The sequence below is a fragment of the Magallana gigas genome, chromosome 3 (assembly GCF_963853765.1).
Source record: "Magallana gigas chromosome 3, xbMagGiga1.1, whole genome shotgun sequence".
In the NCBI taxonomy this organism is placed as follows: Eukaryota; Metazoa; Mollusca; class Bivalvia; order Ostreida; family Ostreidae; genus Magallana; species Magallana gigas.
This window is the reverse complement of record NC_088855.1, coordinates 27,163,529-27,181,147: the sequence shown is the minus strand read 5'-3', so window position 1 is coordinate 27,181,147 and position 17,619 is coordinate 27,163,529. Positions and strand designations below refer to the sequence as shown.

Below are 17,619 nucleotides of genomic sequence, written 5' to 3'. Positions count from 1 at the left end.
TCAAATCCACAAATCTTAATTAAATTAAAACTTTATTTTCTAATACTGCAGTACTTAGTATTATAATTCGAGATATTGGAAATACAAAAGTTCACATAATACACGAATATAAAATACCAAATCCACTCTATCTCTCAGTTTGGTTAACAAGAATTTAATATACATACATGCATATGAATATGATATAAGTTTAACATTGAAATAATTCAATGTTTCAATCTTGCAAAATAAAAAAAAACATTTAATGTCTCTTTTATGCAAATCTTACCACGCTTTAACAATACAACATAGGAAAGCAATATCAAACAATTTGGCACCGTCAGATCTACAAAACAAATTCCGCAAACCCACACAAAATCACGTCCTCGTTTTCATTGGTTAACCTTGCTGTAGCTTTGTACGTGCCCTAAAAGATAAAAAAAAACACATCTAAAATCAAGAAATCTTATTTATTAACCTCCAAGTTCTAAACCAGTATTTTATGGTCAACTACATGAAAATGAATTTAAAAGTTGAATTTATTATTAATGAAAAAGATAACCTTAATTTTTAATTTTTTCGGTGGGGGGGGGGGGGGGTGACAAAACAACAACACCCCCCCCCCACTTCCGAAAATCTCAACCCTCATTGGGGCATGCTCTTCCATTTATCATTCTATGCTATTGAAACAATATCAAGTAAAAAACGTCTTTCTTTGGAAATTAAAATGGTCGTATTTTACCACTTTTTTGCATTTTTGTTTGACAAGTATGAAATCATGTATATGTAATAGTTATCATAGGAGTAGGAGTTGCATGTAACTTTCCTCTTCAGCTATAGCTCATGAATAGATATTTATTTGATATCTTATCGTGGGCAGATAAGTTTCTAAGTGTAACAATAGTAAAAAGCATACTGATGTAATATCGTTAACGTTGTTATCTAGATGACGCACATTTTTTATTTGTACAATCAGATGTGGGCAAGTGTTTATTTAAGAATACCTTTGGTAAATAATTAGGTATTTTTCTAGATATGACCCAAGAATAGCTTCCGGGCTTGTAAGGGCAGAATATCCATCGGTCTTCTTCATCTTCTTCTTCCATTTCACAAAACTTCCATTGGTTCTCGTACAGATCTTTACCGCCATAACTAACGCTCAGGAAAAATTCGCCGTCTGCTAAAGTTTCCTCTAAAGCAAGAAAATTAATTTTTTCTTCATTATATATAATTTATTGTAAACTATCGATTTTGAATAAAGTATGACATTTTATCACTATTATGTAAATGAATTCTTTAGTTCTTAACGCAGAAGTTGCTGCCAGTATAGAGATTAGAGATTTGGAAGGAATACATGTAAGTCATTTGTAATTTGGAAGGACAAACTATTGGAGTGAGTCATCATGCCTCTTGACTTTGTCACTTACAAAATAATTAAATATTATTGAATTTCTTGCATATGTTGCTTCATTACTTTCTTAAATGAAAATCTTTATTCCTTTTAAACATATTAAACTTAGTTTTGAATTCAATAACATAAAATTTTGAGAACCTTGACTTCTCAATCCATTGTCTTAATACTGTTATGATGATATACATGTATGACAAATCGCTCGTTCAAACTATTAAGACACCTGTATTTAGATATATACACATATAAGTGCACATAGAACATACCATAAAGCTCAATCATGACATGCAAATTCACACAAGTGATTTGCTACATGTATGTAAAGAATTATGTTGACGGTATTTCTGTACATTATTTTCGGTGATTGTACACACGCTCTGCTAATCCAGCCTCTTGAATTCAAGTATATAATAAACTGCGTGTGTCTACTTCACTTGTATTTTCAAGCTTGTAAAGCTTAGGGTTTTTTTTTTACACTTACCAAATGTTACATTTAAAAACGTCTTGGATGTCACCCCTCCTCTCTCTTTATCGGGTAAAAGTACAGTTTTACCGAGCCACTTTCTGCCATCTTCCTCTGTAAAAATCAAAACCACTTCTCACTTATATGCATAATGTTTTCAGTGCTTGCTGAATTTCATTTTTGGAACTAGTCTTTCTAGCAGTAAAGTTGTTTTGATTCAAATTCATAGCTTAAATCCTTCCTTAATTCATTCCTTTTAATATCAGATAAAATATTTGATAAATCCTTTAAAATACTAGATATCCGTATCTAATTCATACATTACCTCCGCGAATCTTCTAGATAAAAAAAACCCACCAAAACAAATGCAATACCCGATGGAAAAATAATTTATATTTTGCTCCACTTACCACAACTGTCATAAATATCCCCGATGGACACATAATGATGAGCCTCGATGAAGGAATTCCAAGCCCGAGCCGATTTCAACACCTCTTCGTCTCCGTCGCCTTCTAACACCCGCTGTAGGTACTCGTTGGTCTTTGAGTTGGCCGATAGTATCTTCTCTGGGGGGCCGTGGTTAAAGTAGATCACATATATAGTTACAAAAAATACGCAAGTGAAAAACAAGCACAGAATAGAAGTTTTACGGCAGTTCATGTTGGAATCATACTACTTAAAATCATAGTTGTTAAACACGAAATATTTTTATCGACTTCAGACGACCGTAAGTGAACCTTGAACCTCAAACGATTTAACTGTCATCACACATCTATACATACAGTGTATGTATATCGTTGTATATCGTTGATATTGGTGCAGCTCGCTGCATACTGCAGTCAAGTGCGTGATCACTTCATATTGTATATTGTAGAACTGAAAAAGTATCGATGAATTTTAAATTTTCCAGTCAATTATCTTGCGCGGATTTAGGTGGTGGGGTCAGGGGGTCCGGACCCCCCCCCCCCCCCAAGTTCATTTTTTTAATTACATTATAAAATTACCAAAAATATGCCTCGGACCCCCCCCCCCCCTCCGTAAACTCAAATAACCGTCGGACCCCCCCCCCCCCCCGTTTGAACAAATTTTCTGGATCCGCGCATGATTATCATGGAGTTGCCGCACTACACAACCAACATCTAACTAGTAATTAATAGCTTGTTCAGTTCTTCAAACCAGTCATTATATTCTAAATATATGAACATTGTAAATCTCTGCAATGGTGATATCTCTTTCCTTTCTCAATCATATAGCTAGAATAAATAGTGCTCAAAGACAAACCCGTAGCTTGATTTTAAAAGAGTTTGTGTGTATGGGGATGGGGGGGGGTCTCTGTTGAAGAATTCTTTGACAGCTATAAAAAAAAACACACTAACAAAACAATACAAAAAATGATGCTATGGTTGTTAAAGGAGTTTAGCTACAACAGACAAAATTAAGTGCAGTAAAAAAAAATATCCTTTACATCAGTCCCCATGATCTTGAAGCAATATAAGACTTAGTTAAGTCAAAAATTGTACAATGTCTTAATATCTCTTGATTGAAAACACCGACTAAATTAAAATGCAATTTAAGGCGTTTTCATTGAAAGTTAATAATTACAAATTTCAATCGTCTTATTATGATAAACTATCATCTTGAAAGATCTTGAAAGCTCTTATTGAAGGATGATTTTTTTTGATAAGTTGGAATTGGTCCGCGGTTCTAAAGAAGAAAGAAGTCAACGCTGCGCGCGGTTTATGACGACGACAGACACCGTACAAATATTGATTGAAAAAAAAGAGATATCTATTAGATGTTGTTTCAACACATCATTTGATTGTTTAAACAAATTTATTTATATTTTATAATATAACTTGCCTATCACAGTATGACTTACGTGCAAAACGTATTAATCCACTTAATGTTACATTTGAAATTTGTGCAAATTTGAAGAGGGGGAATAAGATAGCGCGCATGTCCATTCAGTCTAGTCGTTAAATACAATTTTTTATTAAAATTTATGTTTTTTAATTAAATCTATCAAAATATATTATAATACAAGTTTGCAAAAGCGCAATTTCTTACTATATTCAGTTTTTAATATATTAAACAAACGATAAGAAAAAAATATTGCCTTAATTTTGGTGGTATCGAACCAACAACATAAAAAGTCTAGTTATAAAATGTAAGCTTAAGTCTGGTGCTTTAACCACTGAGCCATTGCAGACAAACAAAATAGTCTATTTAAATACTATGTGTGACTTTGTCACATAATCACAGACTTGCATTATTTTTTTGAAACGTTTAATTGTTGGGATACAAAATGACATTTTCAATGTATAATGGGTCATCTCTCCACGTTTTTGTCGATTGAAATCGGTTTTTGTTTTCCATCAGACCTTATTTAGACTATGAGAAAAATATGGAGCATAGTCCCACTCTATAAAAGAAAAGGCCTTGAAGTTCTAATAATGACACTATTTGGAGGTTTGGATGCGTAAACACTTGTTCGAGTCAACATATTCCAAGTATTGAACATATATAAAGGTTAAAAATCGATGATATGTTAAATATATATTGTTTTGAATATTTTTTTGTTGTAAAAATATCAGATTTATTGATAGTTTTCATTTTTTTAGTATCTTATCCGTCCGTATATAGACATTTTACACGTCTTGTCCTCCAATCTTTTTGATTAAAACCCTTTTCTTAGCTGTGGACCTTTCTCTGATTTTAGTTGTAGAAAATTAAATTATAAGGAATGAATTTGATTTCTTCCTATGTTATACGATATAACATACCTTTGGACAGTATTTAATAAATATTCTGTCTTAGTTATGTTTCTCCTTGTATTCTGTTTCACCTTAGGGTCCTTTATTCTGACATTTTGGTCATTTCTATTGTATAAGAACTTACATAAATATATGAACTCTTCGTTCCTACAACAAAGAGATAAGCCTGATCTTTGACATTTTGTGTAATAATCATAGGCCAAGGTATTCTATTTATTCTTCATATATAATCTAATTCTCATAATGCTGACTGCCTGTATACTAAATCAAATTTTAAAAATAGAGTAAAGATGAGGATGGAAGAAATAAACATCAAAATCATGACAAAATGACAAATAAAACGCAATGATACAGTTTTCCCAACTTTCTGGAAGCATGTAAAATGACTAGGTAACCCGACTTTTGGTTTTTGTGGCCTGGGCATTTCTGTTTCCGGTAAGTGACAGTCTTATTTACAGGGTCAGTGTACTTGTCTGTGGAATACAGTCAACCAAGAAAGATGAAAGCTGTTTTGTTACTTGCGATATTGTCTTCTGGTATGTATTTTGAATTGTTAAAGTCAGATACTAATAGAAAAAACTACGATACTACTTTGTGTCTAGTGTCTTTAATTATATATATAACATGTAATATGATGTAAAAAAACCAAATTATTCAATCGTTTATATAAGCTTTTCTTTTTCTTTAAAAGTACTTATCTCTCTCCATCTCTCTCTCCACTTCTCTCTCTCTCTCTCTCTCTCTCTCTCTCTCTCTCTCTCTCTCTGTGCAGTTCCTCAATTTTCACCTCACAGTTAACATTAGTTAATTTTCGTTTTTTTTTTCCTTTTTAGTCGCCTTTGTTTTTGCCATGAAGAGGAGAGTCGCCCACTGTTCCCTATTGATGGAACAGGTGTGTTATACCCAAGGACACGATCCTCAGTGTGGAACCAACAATTTCACCTTTTACAACAAGTAAAGTATATTTAGTGAGTTTGTATCAGAGTCATAATTTTTATAATCTGGCACGTCCATTTCTACAACGATCCTGTTAAGATCAAGTGTGTGTTATACAATTTTTTCAATATTTTCAATATTTTTCCCCCGCTTTTATGAATTATTATTAAGTCTATCAATTAATCTTAGGTAATAGAAAACTATTGGCACAAAAGTGTTTCTTTTCTTGCAAGACATTGTTTGATAAATAAATCATTATAAAGCTTTGACATAAAAAGCTTCTTTTAAGCAAATTGCAAAAGATTAGCTACCGTTTTACAACCAATACTTGTACGATCGATATTCGAGATACTAGTACTTGCAAGTGCATCTTGGGTAGGAGTACCCTGTACATATTATTATGTCAGACGTCTTCGAGAACTGCTTGTAAAATTAAAACAATAACGACAACAAATTGAATGAGCCTTCGATCGTGTAGGTTCTTTTTCACTCTTTGAAATTCCAAATTTAAATAACTTCTTATCTATTGTGTCACATTTTAAAGCCCTTAACATTCGCAGTGAGTTTTAAAACAATACTCTTCTTTTATTCCAAGATGTGAGTTTGCACAGACTCATTGTAAGAACCCATACATCCATCTTGCCCATAGTGGGCCGTGTGATGGCGATAGTCACAACTCCATGAACCTGACTCATGGACAAGAACTGGTGTTTGAACTTTTTTGTAAGTCGGTGACATCACACTCTTGTCCGGATGATTTTGCTGAAGTGTGTGGCTCTGACGGCGTCACGTACATCAACCAGTAAGTTTTCGTTTTCTTTTATATCAACAACACTAGAATTAACTTAAGTCGACTTGTTTCACTGGTGTTTCGAAACGCGAAAACAGAGACGTAACCACAGTACCTCGAAATTAAAATTAAATACATGTACAACAAGCATCTTCAATAAACCCGAAACGGTTAAAGTGTTTCCATTCGCAGTACTGTAATAATGTGGATTGTTCACCTTTTCAGCTGTTTCTTTGAGACCCACCGCTGCCTCCACCCCGACTTGTACATCAACTACGAGGCTCCATGCAGTACAAACCCCGTGGGATAGAGACGCCTATTTCTTCTATTTTTTTGATATGTACATACAAAAATATATTTATTAAAAAGAGAATATTTACGTAAATTGAGTATGCTAGTAAACCTTTAGGGAAGACCACAGTATGTCATAATTTAAGCAAAACATTTAATTGTAACCATTGGTCAAAATATTTTAAAGGGACCTGCATTAGTGGACACGAATTTTGATCAAAATTTTATTTTTTAATTTTTATGTATAGAATGGTTAACTTGCGCATTTTGAACAATTGACCAAAACTTGAATGTTAGAAGGTAAGTTTTAAGTGAGATACATAGATAAGAATTCATTGTTATGTAAACAAAGCTCGAGTCTTATATTTGTTTACAAATAAAGTTAAGTATGGAATAACCATTTCTATGACAATATGACTCATGGCAAACAAAGTAAACTGATTCAATGTGTTCATAAATAATATTATCAGCAAAAGAAAGCAACATTTATTTGAATCTTATACCAATAAACCACATACGTTAACAATAACAAGGCTCGATCTTTGTTTACAAAACAAACTCTTTATCTTGCTTATAACTCAATATTTGACTTTAAATTTTGACAAAGCATATCAAATACCCATAATAACTTTTCCAAACATTAAAAATAGAAAAAATTTAAAATTTTGAGCTCAGATCGTGTCCATGTCCCTTTAACAGTGTTTAATACTCCTATGAGATTTCAAACAATGTCACTTGAAGTCTCCAGAAGTTATCGTATAAAGACTTTGGTGTAACTTTATTGTGGTATATACTTTTCAACAAAAAGACAAAGTGATACTGCATTACACAGAGTGGTTTAGGGAAATTGTACTCCCTCGTAAAACAAATCCCAGCTATTACAACCAATTCTCGTACTCAAGAGGAAAGCTACTTATCTATTTAAACCTAAATTGTTGCTTATAGTAAAGGTTTGCTGTGGAGAAAATCTTATTTTGTTCCTTAATATAAAAACCATCAACACAGCGCTTTAATACTCTTAAGAGACATTTATTTTTACAACACGGTATGGTTACAAATGACATACACTACAATAAATATATGTTTGATATGAAACCATTACAAAATGTTTTGTTGTTCCTGTAAAGTAATATTGTTATTTTCACAACATGGTTATATTGTAAATGAGTTGTGTGATTGAAAAGGCGTGGTCTACGAGATGATTACCGCTGTACTCATATTTTATTTACAAAATTCTACAACCTTGCTATGTTGTGTTCCGTTTTATTACTTTTTATGTTCGGGTGAAAAAAAAGCAACCCTACATTATGCAAGATTATTGTCTCAAGCGTTTTTCTCATCTTAATTAGGTAGTTAACACTTAAAACAATGCAAAGTATTATGTTCTAGAAATGATTCTGTGTAGATGAACAATGCAAATGAACGAGATTGCAAATACATACATTGTTTTCCTTTGTTTTGATCGTAGGGCATCGTAACTTTTTTGAACAGTGCATGCTAATAATAGACATGATAACAAAAATATGCTAGACAGATGCGTACTTCGTATACAATGGTGTTTCGATATGATTGTGTGAAGATAAATACATGTACCATATCATACGGTACCTGTATACTGAACTCAAACGACATTGTTTCTTTTGCTAAAAACACCCGCTTTCCCGAGGTCATGATGGGTAATGGATATTGAAATAGGTTTACAATTTGATATACGGATATACATTTGTTTGTCTAAATAAATACAATGGTGAGTTGTTATACTGGTCGTACACCTGTTCTCACACAGCCTTTTTACACGTTTGTCCTTTGTATATTGGAACAATATGCTTATTGCTTCTCAAAGCTCCCGTGTGACCTTACATCATGGGTCTGTAAACTTTATCCTGCACGGTTCCTGCGCATTAGGTGACGGGTTTCACCTCAATTGAGGTGTACTGCGTGCCGTCCATCTTAGAACACTTGACAACAGCTCCATTCTGGTTCACGTCACGAACAAGTTCCATGAAACAATCCACTACCACCTCCTTGCTGTGGAAAGAAAGAAAAACCGACTACACAAGATATCATTTCAAAATGGAAAGAAAGCAGGTACTGTTCTGGCGTGAATGTACACATTTCTGTTGGCCATGTGGTCCAATCAAGAAGCAAATCAAGGCAAATTGTTTACTTTGAAAAAAATAAATGGCTTATGGTTGTAAATTGTTCTTTGTTAGCAATTCACATGTTAATGATAATCAACTGCAGTGTACAAAAATTCTCTCTCAATAAACAACGCCCCCTTTGACAAGCTACGTTTTCAATTATTGGTTTAAGATATTTGAAAGAAGACGAGGGAGTCACAAATATTTTATCTTTCAGTAACGTCTTCTTTTTGTCATTTCTTTGCTTCAGTGTTCTTTTTTTTCTTCGCTAAAATGTGCTCAACATGAATTCACTAAAACTTTCATGTTGCTTTGTGCGAGAAATACATATATTCATGTATTAAGTCGTTTCTACTAATAATCTGACAAAACTAAATTCAACTTGAAGCCAAATGTAATGAGAATGAAGCATCTATAACCATTCTTTAATCCCCAAACTAAATATAAAATAACAAGTAGAATTCAAAAATGATAAAATAACATGGTAATAAAAAAATCGATGCTTTATTTCGTCTGCAATATGACCGACTTACGAGACAACGCCGATCATTTCTATGAACTTGCTGGCCTTCTGGACGTCTAAACAGTTGTCGTCATTGATTTCTTTTATCAGGTCTGTGTCAACGAATGCCGGACATACCACGTTTAATCGTACTCCCGCAGATTTCACCTCGGAATTCATCTGTTTACGAAAAACCGATTAATAACCCGTCAGACATCAAATTACATGAATTATATGTGTCTATGTTAAATACCGACTCTCAGTTTATCCTCCTATAAAGAGTCTACAAATTACACATTTCGTGAGAAACAGTATACAGTTGTTGACTGGGGTCGAGGGCAACAGTTGATCTGTCGGACCGGCTCGCAAACTGTTGCCCAAGGCCGAAGGCCGAAGGCCGCGGGCAACAGTTTGCGAGCCGGTCCGACAGATCAACTGTTGCCCGAGACACAGTCAACAACTGTTTTGTTATACCCCTTCTAATCAATAACACGTTTTCGCGGAATGTGACGTCACCGGTCAACAGTCTTTTTTAACAGTCGATTTTAACAGTTCCAATCTAACAGTTCGAGTCCAACAGTCAAAATGCTGGACTTTTTTTCGTATAGAGTTATATAGTAACTGTTTTACAGGGGTATAACAATTGATACTGTGTTCTTTTCCTTAGATGTTAAAAATATAAAAATTTAGGTTGAAAATTTTTACACACCTTAAGAACTGTTGTTGAAAAACCAAAAAAAAAAAAACCCATAAAAAATAAAAGAGAATGACACTTGTGTAAAAAAAAAAATCGTTTCGATAAGTGGGTTATGCTTATCCGTCACTTAAATATATTCTGTTGCTTGTTAATGTACATAAACTGTCAATTACGGTTTTCTAAAATGTCATAAAGAATTATTTAAAGACGTCAAACTGGAATGTTATAAGAAAGCATAACACAGCTTGAGATAGCATTTGCACAACAGAGCACCAACAAGCTTGCACTGATGATAAACTTGTTTTGCGAACTAAAAATGCATTGATTTAGAAATTGAAGCATGTATATTCTTCAAATCTCAAAGTCCAAAGATATATCTTTGGTTCAATGAACAGGTGTCCATCATTATCTGTTTGTTTACCGCCAGACTCCGCGTCAGAGCTATGATGCCAGCTTTCGTAGCGCTGTATACCGGGCTCAATGGGTTAACGTTCAGACCTGCAAAGATAACGACGAGAAATAACCTAAAGCTCCTAGTGTTCCCTCCAAGAAATGATACAAATCTGCTGTTGCTTTTTTTCCTTTGGTGATATTACTTATCCAACTTTCATCCCAAAAGTTTATCTTATCAGAACAAGGTGTGGGTTTCAGGGGGCGATAGTGGTTAGTGAATATGTAGGAAGGTGTTGATCTATAATAGTTAATTAAACTTTATAGAAATTTCAAAATGGTTGATAAATTCGTGATATTAAACAGAACCCAAAATGTAAACATTTAATTGAGGAAAACAGATATAAATGTCAGTGAAAAAATTCTATACACCTCAATCTTGTCTGGTATTATGCCAGAAACATAAATCTAAGATGTAAAAATGCTAGCTTCTTAAACTTGTCAGTAATACATTTCGCAAGATATGATAAATACTTAAAGGGAAAAAAAATGATGCGAGAGAATTCGGAGCGTCTATACCTGCAGCAGACGATATGTTGATGATCACTCCGCCTTTCCCGCCCTTGTCTGTCCTCATGTGCTCCAGCGCCAACAGCGTGCCTCGTGTTGTTCCTTTCTGTAATAAATATAAACATAAACTGAGATCGAGTCAAACATACTCATGACTGCAATAAATCATTGTAATCGTTTAAATGCGCATGATGTTTTTTTTCTTCAAAAAATTGTTTGCCATTGCTTGATTTCCTTTGCTTGAAGCTCAAGTTATGTAACTACTAACTAAAGCTTTTTTTGGTTTGAAATTAAACATCATATAAAACATATCTAACTGTCAATTAAAAAGTATCCTGATAGTCTATATTCTTAATTACTGCTATTTACCAACAACAACATGCAAAAACAACAAAGAAAAAAACGGGGAAACTTTCACTACAATTAAGTTTCGCGATATGACACTCAAGCAAAACCTATAAAATGCATCAATTTTTCTACCATAGAATTACAATATTATACAATTCTGTTCATTAATAGGAATGATGAACCAAATAGTCTGTTTCTTCGACATGTGATGTACCAAATGATATACTAGTATCTTCCGGGTGTTGCTAAAACGCGGAAGGGAAAACGGAACGGAAAGCGGAACGGAATGGATTACGGAAAATGTTATATAATGTTATTTAATTTATAGATGTGTTGAACAAGCTTAAAACTATATAATTCATGTATTTTTTAATATTGTTAAAACTGTTCTCCATAGTTAAGTTTATTTATTTTTTTAGAAAATGTATGATTTTCTTACAATTAACATTATATGCTTTGATGACTAGTCCCAGTTTATCAAACTAAACAACATACTCCGCTCTCTAGTTGGATTAAGTTGCAGGAATTTACAATCACATAGGTAAACGAACGCCGATATTAGAAGAATTTTAAAGAGACTTTGCAGTACATCTAGAGCGTTAGTCATCCAATGATATGAATCTGTTTTCGATTAATTATCTTTAAAATAGCTCGACGAAAAGGTTATCAAACAGATGTTGCAGCAAAACATCGTAACAATGAAAGTGGATGTTGTTCGTCGGTCACGTTATTGATATCAATAATGCTATTAATAAATTTTTAAAATAGTATGGATCACTAAAAATAAAATGTGGATGAGGGTACATCATGTTTGAATTTTTTTTTAAATAAGTATAAAATCCCAAACAAGTTTCGAAGTCATGAAAAACACAACCAAACGCTTCAACCAACTGCCCTTCACTATTTTTCAAATAATATTACTAAAGGAAAGTAAATGAAAAGTTATTTTAAGAGCTTATTCAATCACAATGTGTGTATATTTCATATCTCCGTTTCGTTCTCTATTAAGCAATGATTTAGTTGATAGACATTCGTAGGAATGATATCAATTAATTACGCAACCTTTTGATAGTAATCATTTATAAAATATGATTAAATGTTTTAAAGTAAAAGTTTGTGTCCAATCTATACAATACTAGATCTTGACCTTAAGCGATAAACGTCATCATATTTTCCCGTTTTCCGTTTCGTTCCGCTTTCCGTTCCGTTTTCCGTTCCGCGTTTTAGCAACAACCTATATCTTCCTTTGCAGTTTCAGGCTTACCGTGAGCGAAATTCCGTTACCTCGAATTACTGCCTCGTTTAACGCTACATTAATAACGTCTGGAATCATTCTTATTCAAATTAATTTGATTTTTGTACAAGTTTTAATCATCTGTATACGACATTCAACCTCCGTCAAGGAAACCCACTGGAATATAAACCCAAAACAGGTTCAAAGAGAGAACATTTCATAAGAGAGTTCGTAACTACTTTACCAAATTGACATCGATCGTTTTCTCCCATAATGGATACACCTCTCCGCCAATCCCAGCATTGTTGCAGACGATATCCAGACATCCAAATGTCTCTTTGACTTTTTTAAACAAATCTAAATGACAGTATACAAAATATCAAAAATGCATACGATCTTTACACGTATTTTTGCGCACACAAAACAGTTGTCCAAATGTTATATATCTCAAAATTAGCACCAATTCCATTTTCAGAATTAATAGTATAGCGTGAATACGTCGCTTTTAGCAAACAAAAAAACCCCAAAAAATTGACAATGATGTTCATATACAACTATAATGAAGTCCATTGACAAATCAAAAAATGATTTATTAACTTAGACGGTTTATAAATGTGTTTGTTGAAACAAGAAATTATTAGCTCTGTTAGCCGAAACAAAACACAATCAGCTAAATAAAAACTGTAGTACAAACACCATATTGCACCACGTTGAATCGGAAATCAAAATAAAAATCTGATAGGAAGTCATTTGATGTTCTAACAGTTTGCAAGACATGCAGAACGCAATTTGGCAGCACTTCGGTAACGGGATACGTACGGTATTCGATAAATGCTTTTACATACACGACTGTATTGAGCTGGTGTGTGGTGTTTATACTTGGTCATTTTATCTAATTTGTGAATCTAGGTCAGAACGTTTACTATCTATCATCTGGCAAAATGAACTACGCCGTGTGAATACAATCAGTTTGTGCTGTGTCAACTGACATTGTTGTTGCGGTTGTTGTTATTGTTGTTTTGTGTATGTGTGTTGTCGTTTTGGGTATACATGTGTGTTGTTTTGCTTGCTTGCTTTCATCCTTCAATAACACAAAATCAAGTCTAGCCAATTCTCTTTCTTTAGCAATTAAAGGCCAAAGGAAGCTTTAATTGTTTCATTTGTATGTTGCTATTGTTTTATTGGAATATTAAAAAATAATAAAATGGTATTGGTCTTTGTTGGTGGAATGTGTTTTATATGGTAATGGAGAGAATTGACTTACTTTCCATCGGCTGTTGAAGACTGACGTCACATGTTTGAAACATTGCATTTCCCTCCCCATACTTTGATTGAAGTTCTAAGAGTGTCTTTGTCCCTAGCTCACCATTTGTGTCGCAAAAACACACCTATAGAACGAAAAGGAAATCTTCTTTAAAACAGGACTTTTTTCCAAAAGAAAAAAAAACTTAAGAGTAATTGTTGCATAGCGCAGTTGTGGTGTTCATTCATTCTTTTTTTATGGAAGATGGAAAATTATGATCGCATTTCTACATGTAGTATCTGATGCATTTCTTGAATGCACATAACGATTCTTAGCTCCGTTTTATTCAGAAAGTCGGCGCCTTTGCTGGCTTAGGGCACCATTAATGTCACTGTCTATTATAGTGTAGCATTCTAACTGTACAATCAGTTTTCAGACGTTTCATTTCGCCAAATCGTCGTCCTCCATCAATGAAAACGCTACAAACTGTCGCTCATTCATGAGATGCAATATTGCATTTAGAACGAAATGATCTCATTAATCCATGCTTGATGTTATATAGATTGGAGCTTAGGGTGGTTTGTTCAGGAAATAACTTGGAATGAAATACACGACTATACGAAGGTTTGAAATACAATTTATAATATACATTTAGTTTTAAAAAGGACGCCCATTTTTCCTTTCCGTCATATATTAAAAATCCTTTATCATTATATATTCGGATTAAGTCAAATTTAAAAAAAAAAAAAGATTTCCTAATTTATCAATGGAAATTAGTTGTAGATATATACATTTCATACAGACCTTTAAAATAATGGGGAGTCCTCACAGTCTTCCGCTATCTTGTGTCGATAGGAACTTATCCCAAAAAATCTTAACTGCGTGATGGGAGGTGCAGTTACATTTTGATGGGGGTTTTAACACGATTCAGATACAATTTCAAATGGTTTCGCACTTCTATAGGTGCTTTGGGCTCTTGAACTTCTGTGAGAAAGTCGTTTCGAGCGGATGTCGTAACCCATCAAAAGTAGCAGATAACATACAAACACCCCCATCCACTTCATTTTGAAAACTTAATAATTTTTAAGAATATTGATGAGAATATTGGTCAGAAACTTATCCATAACAAATAATATTAAATAAAAAAATTGCATTGTAAATACTCAGGTAGGCTGAATTGGCAAATTCTCCTGTTTCCCCTAAACTTCGAGGATTTGACACATGCATACATGAACATTCCATTGCGATTTTAGGTTACATGAAAAATTTTATATTTGTAAAAAAAAATTATGGTTTCAATACAAGCTACAATATATAAGTATTTTATAATTACAGATGATATGCGTAAGTAGGTCAGCCTACCTTTGCTTTCTGTGCCAGAAGCGCCTCTGTGATTGCCTTCCCTATACCACGGGATCCACCCGTTACCAGCGCCACCTTACCAGCCAGATCCATTGTAACGGAATGAGGGCTTATCAGTTCAGTGCCAGTATAAACGACGAAGTGAACGAGGCATTCTGAGTGAGCGTTGAGGAAGCTCTCGTTTTCTCCCTCCTCCTCTCTCTCTCTTCCATCACCTATATCCCTCAGTCACTGCAGAATGGATAGCAATTTTCGCTTGCTCTCTTTCGCCCTTTTCTCTCTATGCTAAAGAGATAGAGATCGACATTTTGTGATGCCGCTAGGTCAAAATCCCGAGTAATACCCACTAATTTCTGACTGCTGGCAGCAGACGGTAAATGTAAGATCGTGATCGTGACATCACGGAAATTTAGTTTCAATTTCTGCATGGTCTTTTGTTCAATAAATCCCAATTCACTCACGAAAACAGAGAAATATTCAAAACATTTTTTAAACAGAAAGATTATAAATACTTCCAATGCCACTGAATGCGCATCGCATGAAATATTTCAAATGTCAAGTTAGGTTACCATATAAATTGATTGTCATATTTTGTGTGCTCTGTATTGCTAGAGAATGTCAGTCGATAGCTTACATAGGTAACCTAACGAAGAGTCGTACATTTTTCATACACAATTTCTACGCGACAGACACCTTTTGAAAAGACTCTGTCCAATACAATGGTGATGCCATTGTTTTGGGGGTATTTTTTTTTATTACAGACACAAGTGTTTGTTCTTACATTCACTTACTTATAGCTCCATCTAGCACTTCTAGACTAAACATTTTGTGGATTGAATGTACAAAAAAGTTTAAGAACATTCAATCCATGTTTACGTACTTGTACAGTACCTATCATGTTGTAAGTTTTTTTTTTAAATTTACTGGGTGGGTGTTGTCATATTGTAATTAATTTTTAGTACGTATTTACATCCACCCAATTTACAAGATGACAGTACCATTTATATCTTATCTGATCATAAGCAACTTTCAAGCTTCAAGTCAAAATCCAAAATCTTTCACAGTTAGAAATTTTTTAACTTAAAATCAAAACAATAACTTGGGACAGACTGCATGGAAATATTTCATATAAAATCAATTAAAATCATGCATTGCAAGTTTCTTTGCAAAGACTGTGTTAAGCTTAAATAGGCATTCTGTTTAATTTGCAAGGATAACAAGGAAAATGACACACAGGAAAACATGCATCTACTTTGTGTCTCTATGAGATGGTGTTACTATAGGCCTTCTTCTGATGTTGCGGTCTGTGAGTCCTATTTCTTGCTTATAACTCTACGACTGATACTCAAATTTTAGTTGACCATTAGAAATGCATTACTAAAAGCAGTATGGTCTGAATTTTTGGCTTTTATATATCATCAAATAATTTCCCATACAAACCAATTATCTTTGAAAGTTATATCCTTTTGCCTATTTACACAAGCAGGATCGGTCTCCTGTCTCCTATCAAAGTTAGAGATATTCAAAGAAAATAAAATAATTTCTTTACGGGCAAAAAAAACCCCCCAAAACAAAACAAATTAAACTGCATTATGGGAATGAATAGAAAAGGGAATCGTTTGGTATCGTCCCCGAATGATTATAGATTTATTACACTCGCATGCATCGATTGTAAACAAAGCACAAATATTCGTGAACAGAATGTAAACAGGTTTATTTTTGATTTGCCAAAACATTATGACCTTTATTTAATAGCGATGTCAAAGCCGTATTACAACATTTCCGCTCAAAGTCATTGGCAAATTTTAATGTTAGGCGAATTATCGCGGCACCTTTTTGTTTCATTTGATTTCAAAACAAATTTTGTACGTCATTTTTTTTTTTTTTTATTGAAATATGGCTCAATTTACCGGGAAAACTACTGCAATGTTTTTTATATTACACATACTTAACATAACCATCGTGTACATACTTTACATAATCATTGTTTTAAAGCGTTCACACAAAGTGATGTAGAATCAGACCAAGCAGCTAAAAGCACTGTAAACAATAAAAATAAAAAAATTAAAATTTGACCAACATCATGACCATGCCCCTTTTAAAATTTTAGCCTGGCTTTGCTAAAAGCAATGCCTTGGCTGTACGGAGGCAAATCGCCAATGTTGCTATATTACAATAGTAAATAATAAAAACCAAACAGCATCAGCGAAATAAAAACCTTCGTTATAAAAAACAGCCAGAAAACCAGAGAGCTATCTTTTTGTCAAATCTATTGGGAGTGAGTTTGTTTTAAATGTATCTAATCATTGTATGTTTCCCATTTGTTATGATAACTACAGTTTTGTATCTTAGCAATCTTGCAATCTGATCAAAAAAATGATAAGGAAATTGACGGTTTTTTTGTTGCTGTTTTTTTTTTTTTTTTAGTTTTTAGGGTTGTTGTTTGGTTTTTTGTTGTTGTTGTTGGTGGGGTTTTTTTGTTGTTGTT

At 33.5% G+C, this 17,619-nt stretch overlaps 3 protein-coding genes across 3 annotated transcripts; 1 reads left to right on the top strand and 2 right to left on the bottom strand.

Moving 5' to 3' along the window:
• Positions 1 to 13: 13 nt before the first annotated feature.
• LOC105340682 (uncharacterized) lies at positions 14 to 2,626 on the bottom strand. Its single transcript, XM_011446861.4, has 4 exons — positions 2,264 to 2,626; positions 1,872 to 1,967; positions 984 to 1,171; positions 14 to 406 (listed from the first exon to the last, which is right to left on the bottom strand). The coding sequence occupies exons 1-4, from the start codon at positions 2,511 to 2,513 to the stop codon at positions 326 to 328; spliced, it is 615 nt and encodes a 204-aa protein (XP_011445163.2). The 5' UTR covers positions 2,514 to 2,626; the 3' UTR covers positions 14 to 325.
• Positions 2,627 to 5,035: 2,409 nt separating this feature from the next.
• On the top strand, positions 5,036 to 6,738 carry LOC105340693 (thrombin inhibitor rhodniin). Its single transcript, XM_011446872.4, has 4 exons — positions 5,036 to 5,163; positions 5,461 to 5,581; positions 6,159 to 6,365; positions 6,579 to 6,738. Exons 1-4 carry the CDS (start codon positions 5,127 to 5,129, stop codon positions 6,661 to 6,663), a joined length of 450 nt encoding a protein of 149 aa, XP_011445174.3. The 5' UTR covers positions 5,036 to 5,126; the 3' UTR covers positions 6,664 to 6,738.
• Positions 6,739 to 7,652: 914 nt separating this feature from the next.
• LOC105340704 (15-hydroxyprostaglandin dehydrogenase [NAD(+)]) lies at positions 7,653 to 15,381 on the bottom strand. Its single transcript, XM_011446882.4, has 7 exons — positions 15,132 to 15,381; positions 13,791 to 13,914; positions 12,771 to 12,883; positions 10,954 to 11,050; positions 10,406 to 10,482; positions 9,319 to 9,467; positions 7,653 to 8,672 (listed from the first exon to the last, which is right to left on the bottom strand). The coding sequence occupies exons 1-7, from the start codon at positions 15,222 to 15,224 to the stop codon at positions 8,546 to 8,548; spliced, it is 780 nt and encodes a 259-aa protein (XP_011445184.2). The 5' UTR covers positions 15,225 to 15,381; the 3' UTR covers positions 7,653 to 8,545.
• Between the last annotated feature and the right edge of the window lie 2,238 nt (positions 15,382 to 17,619).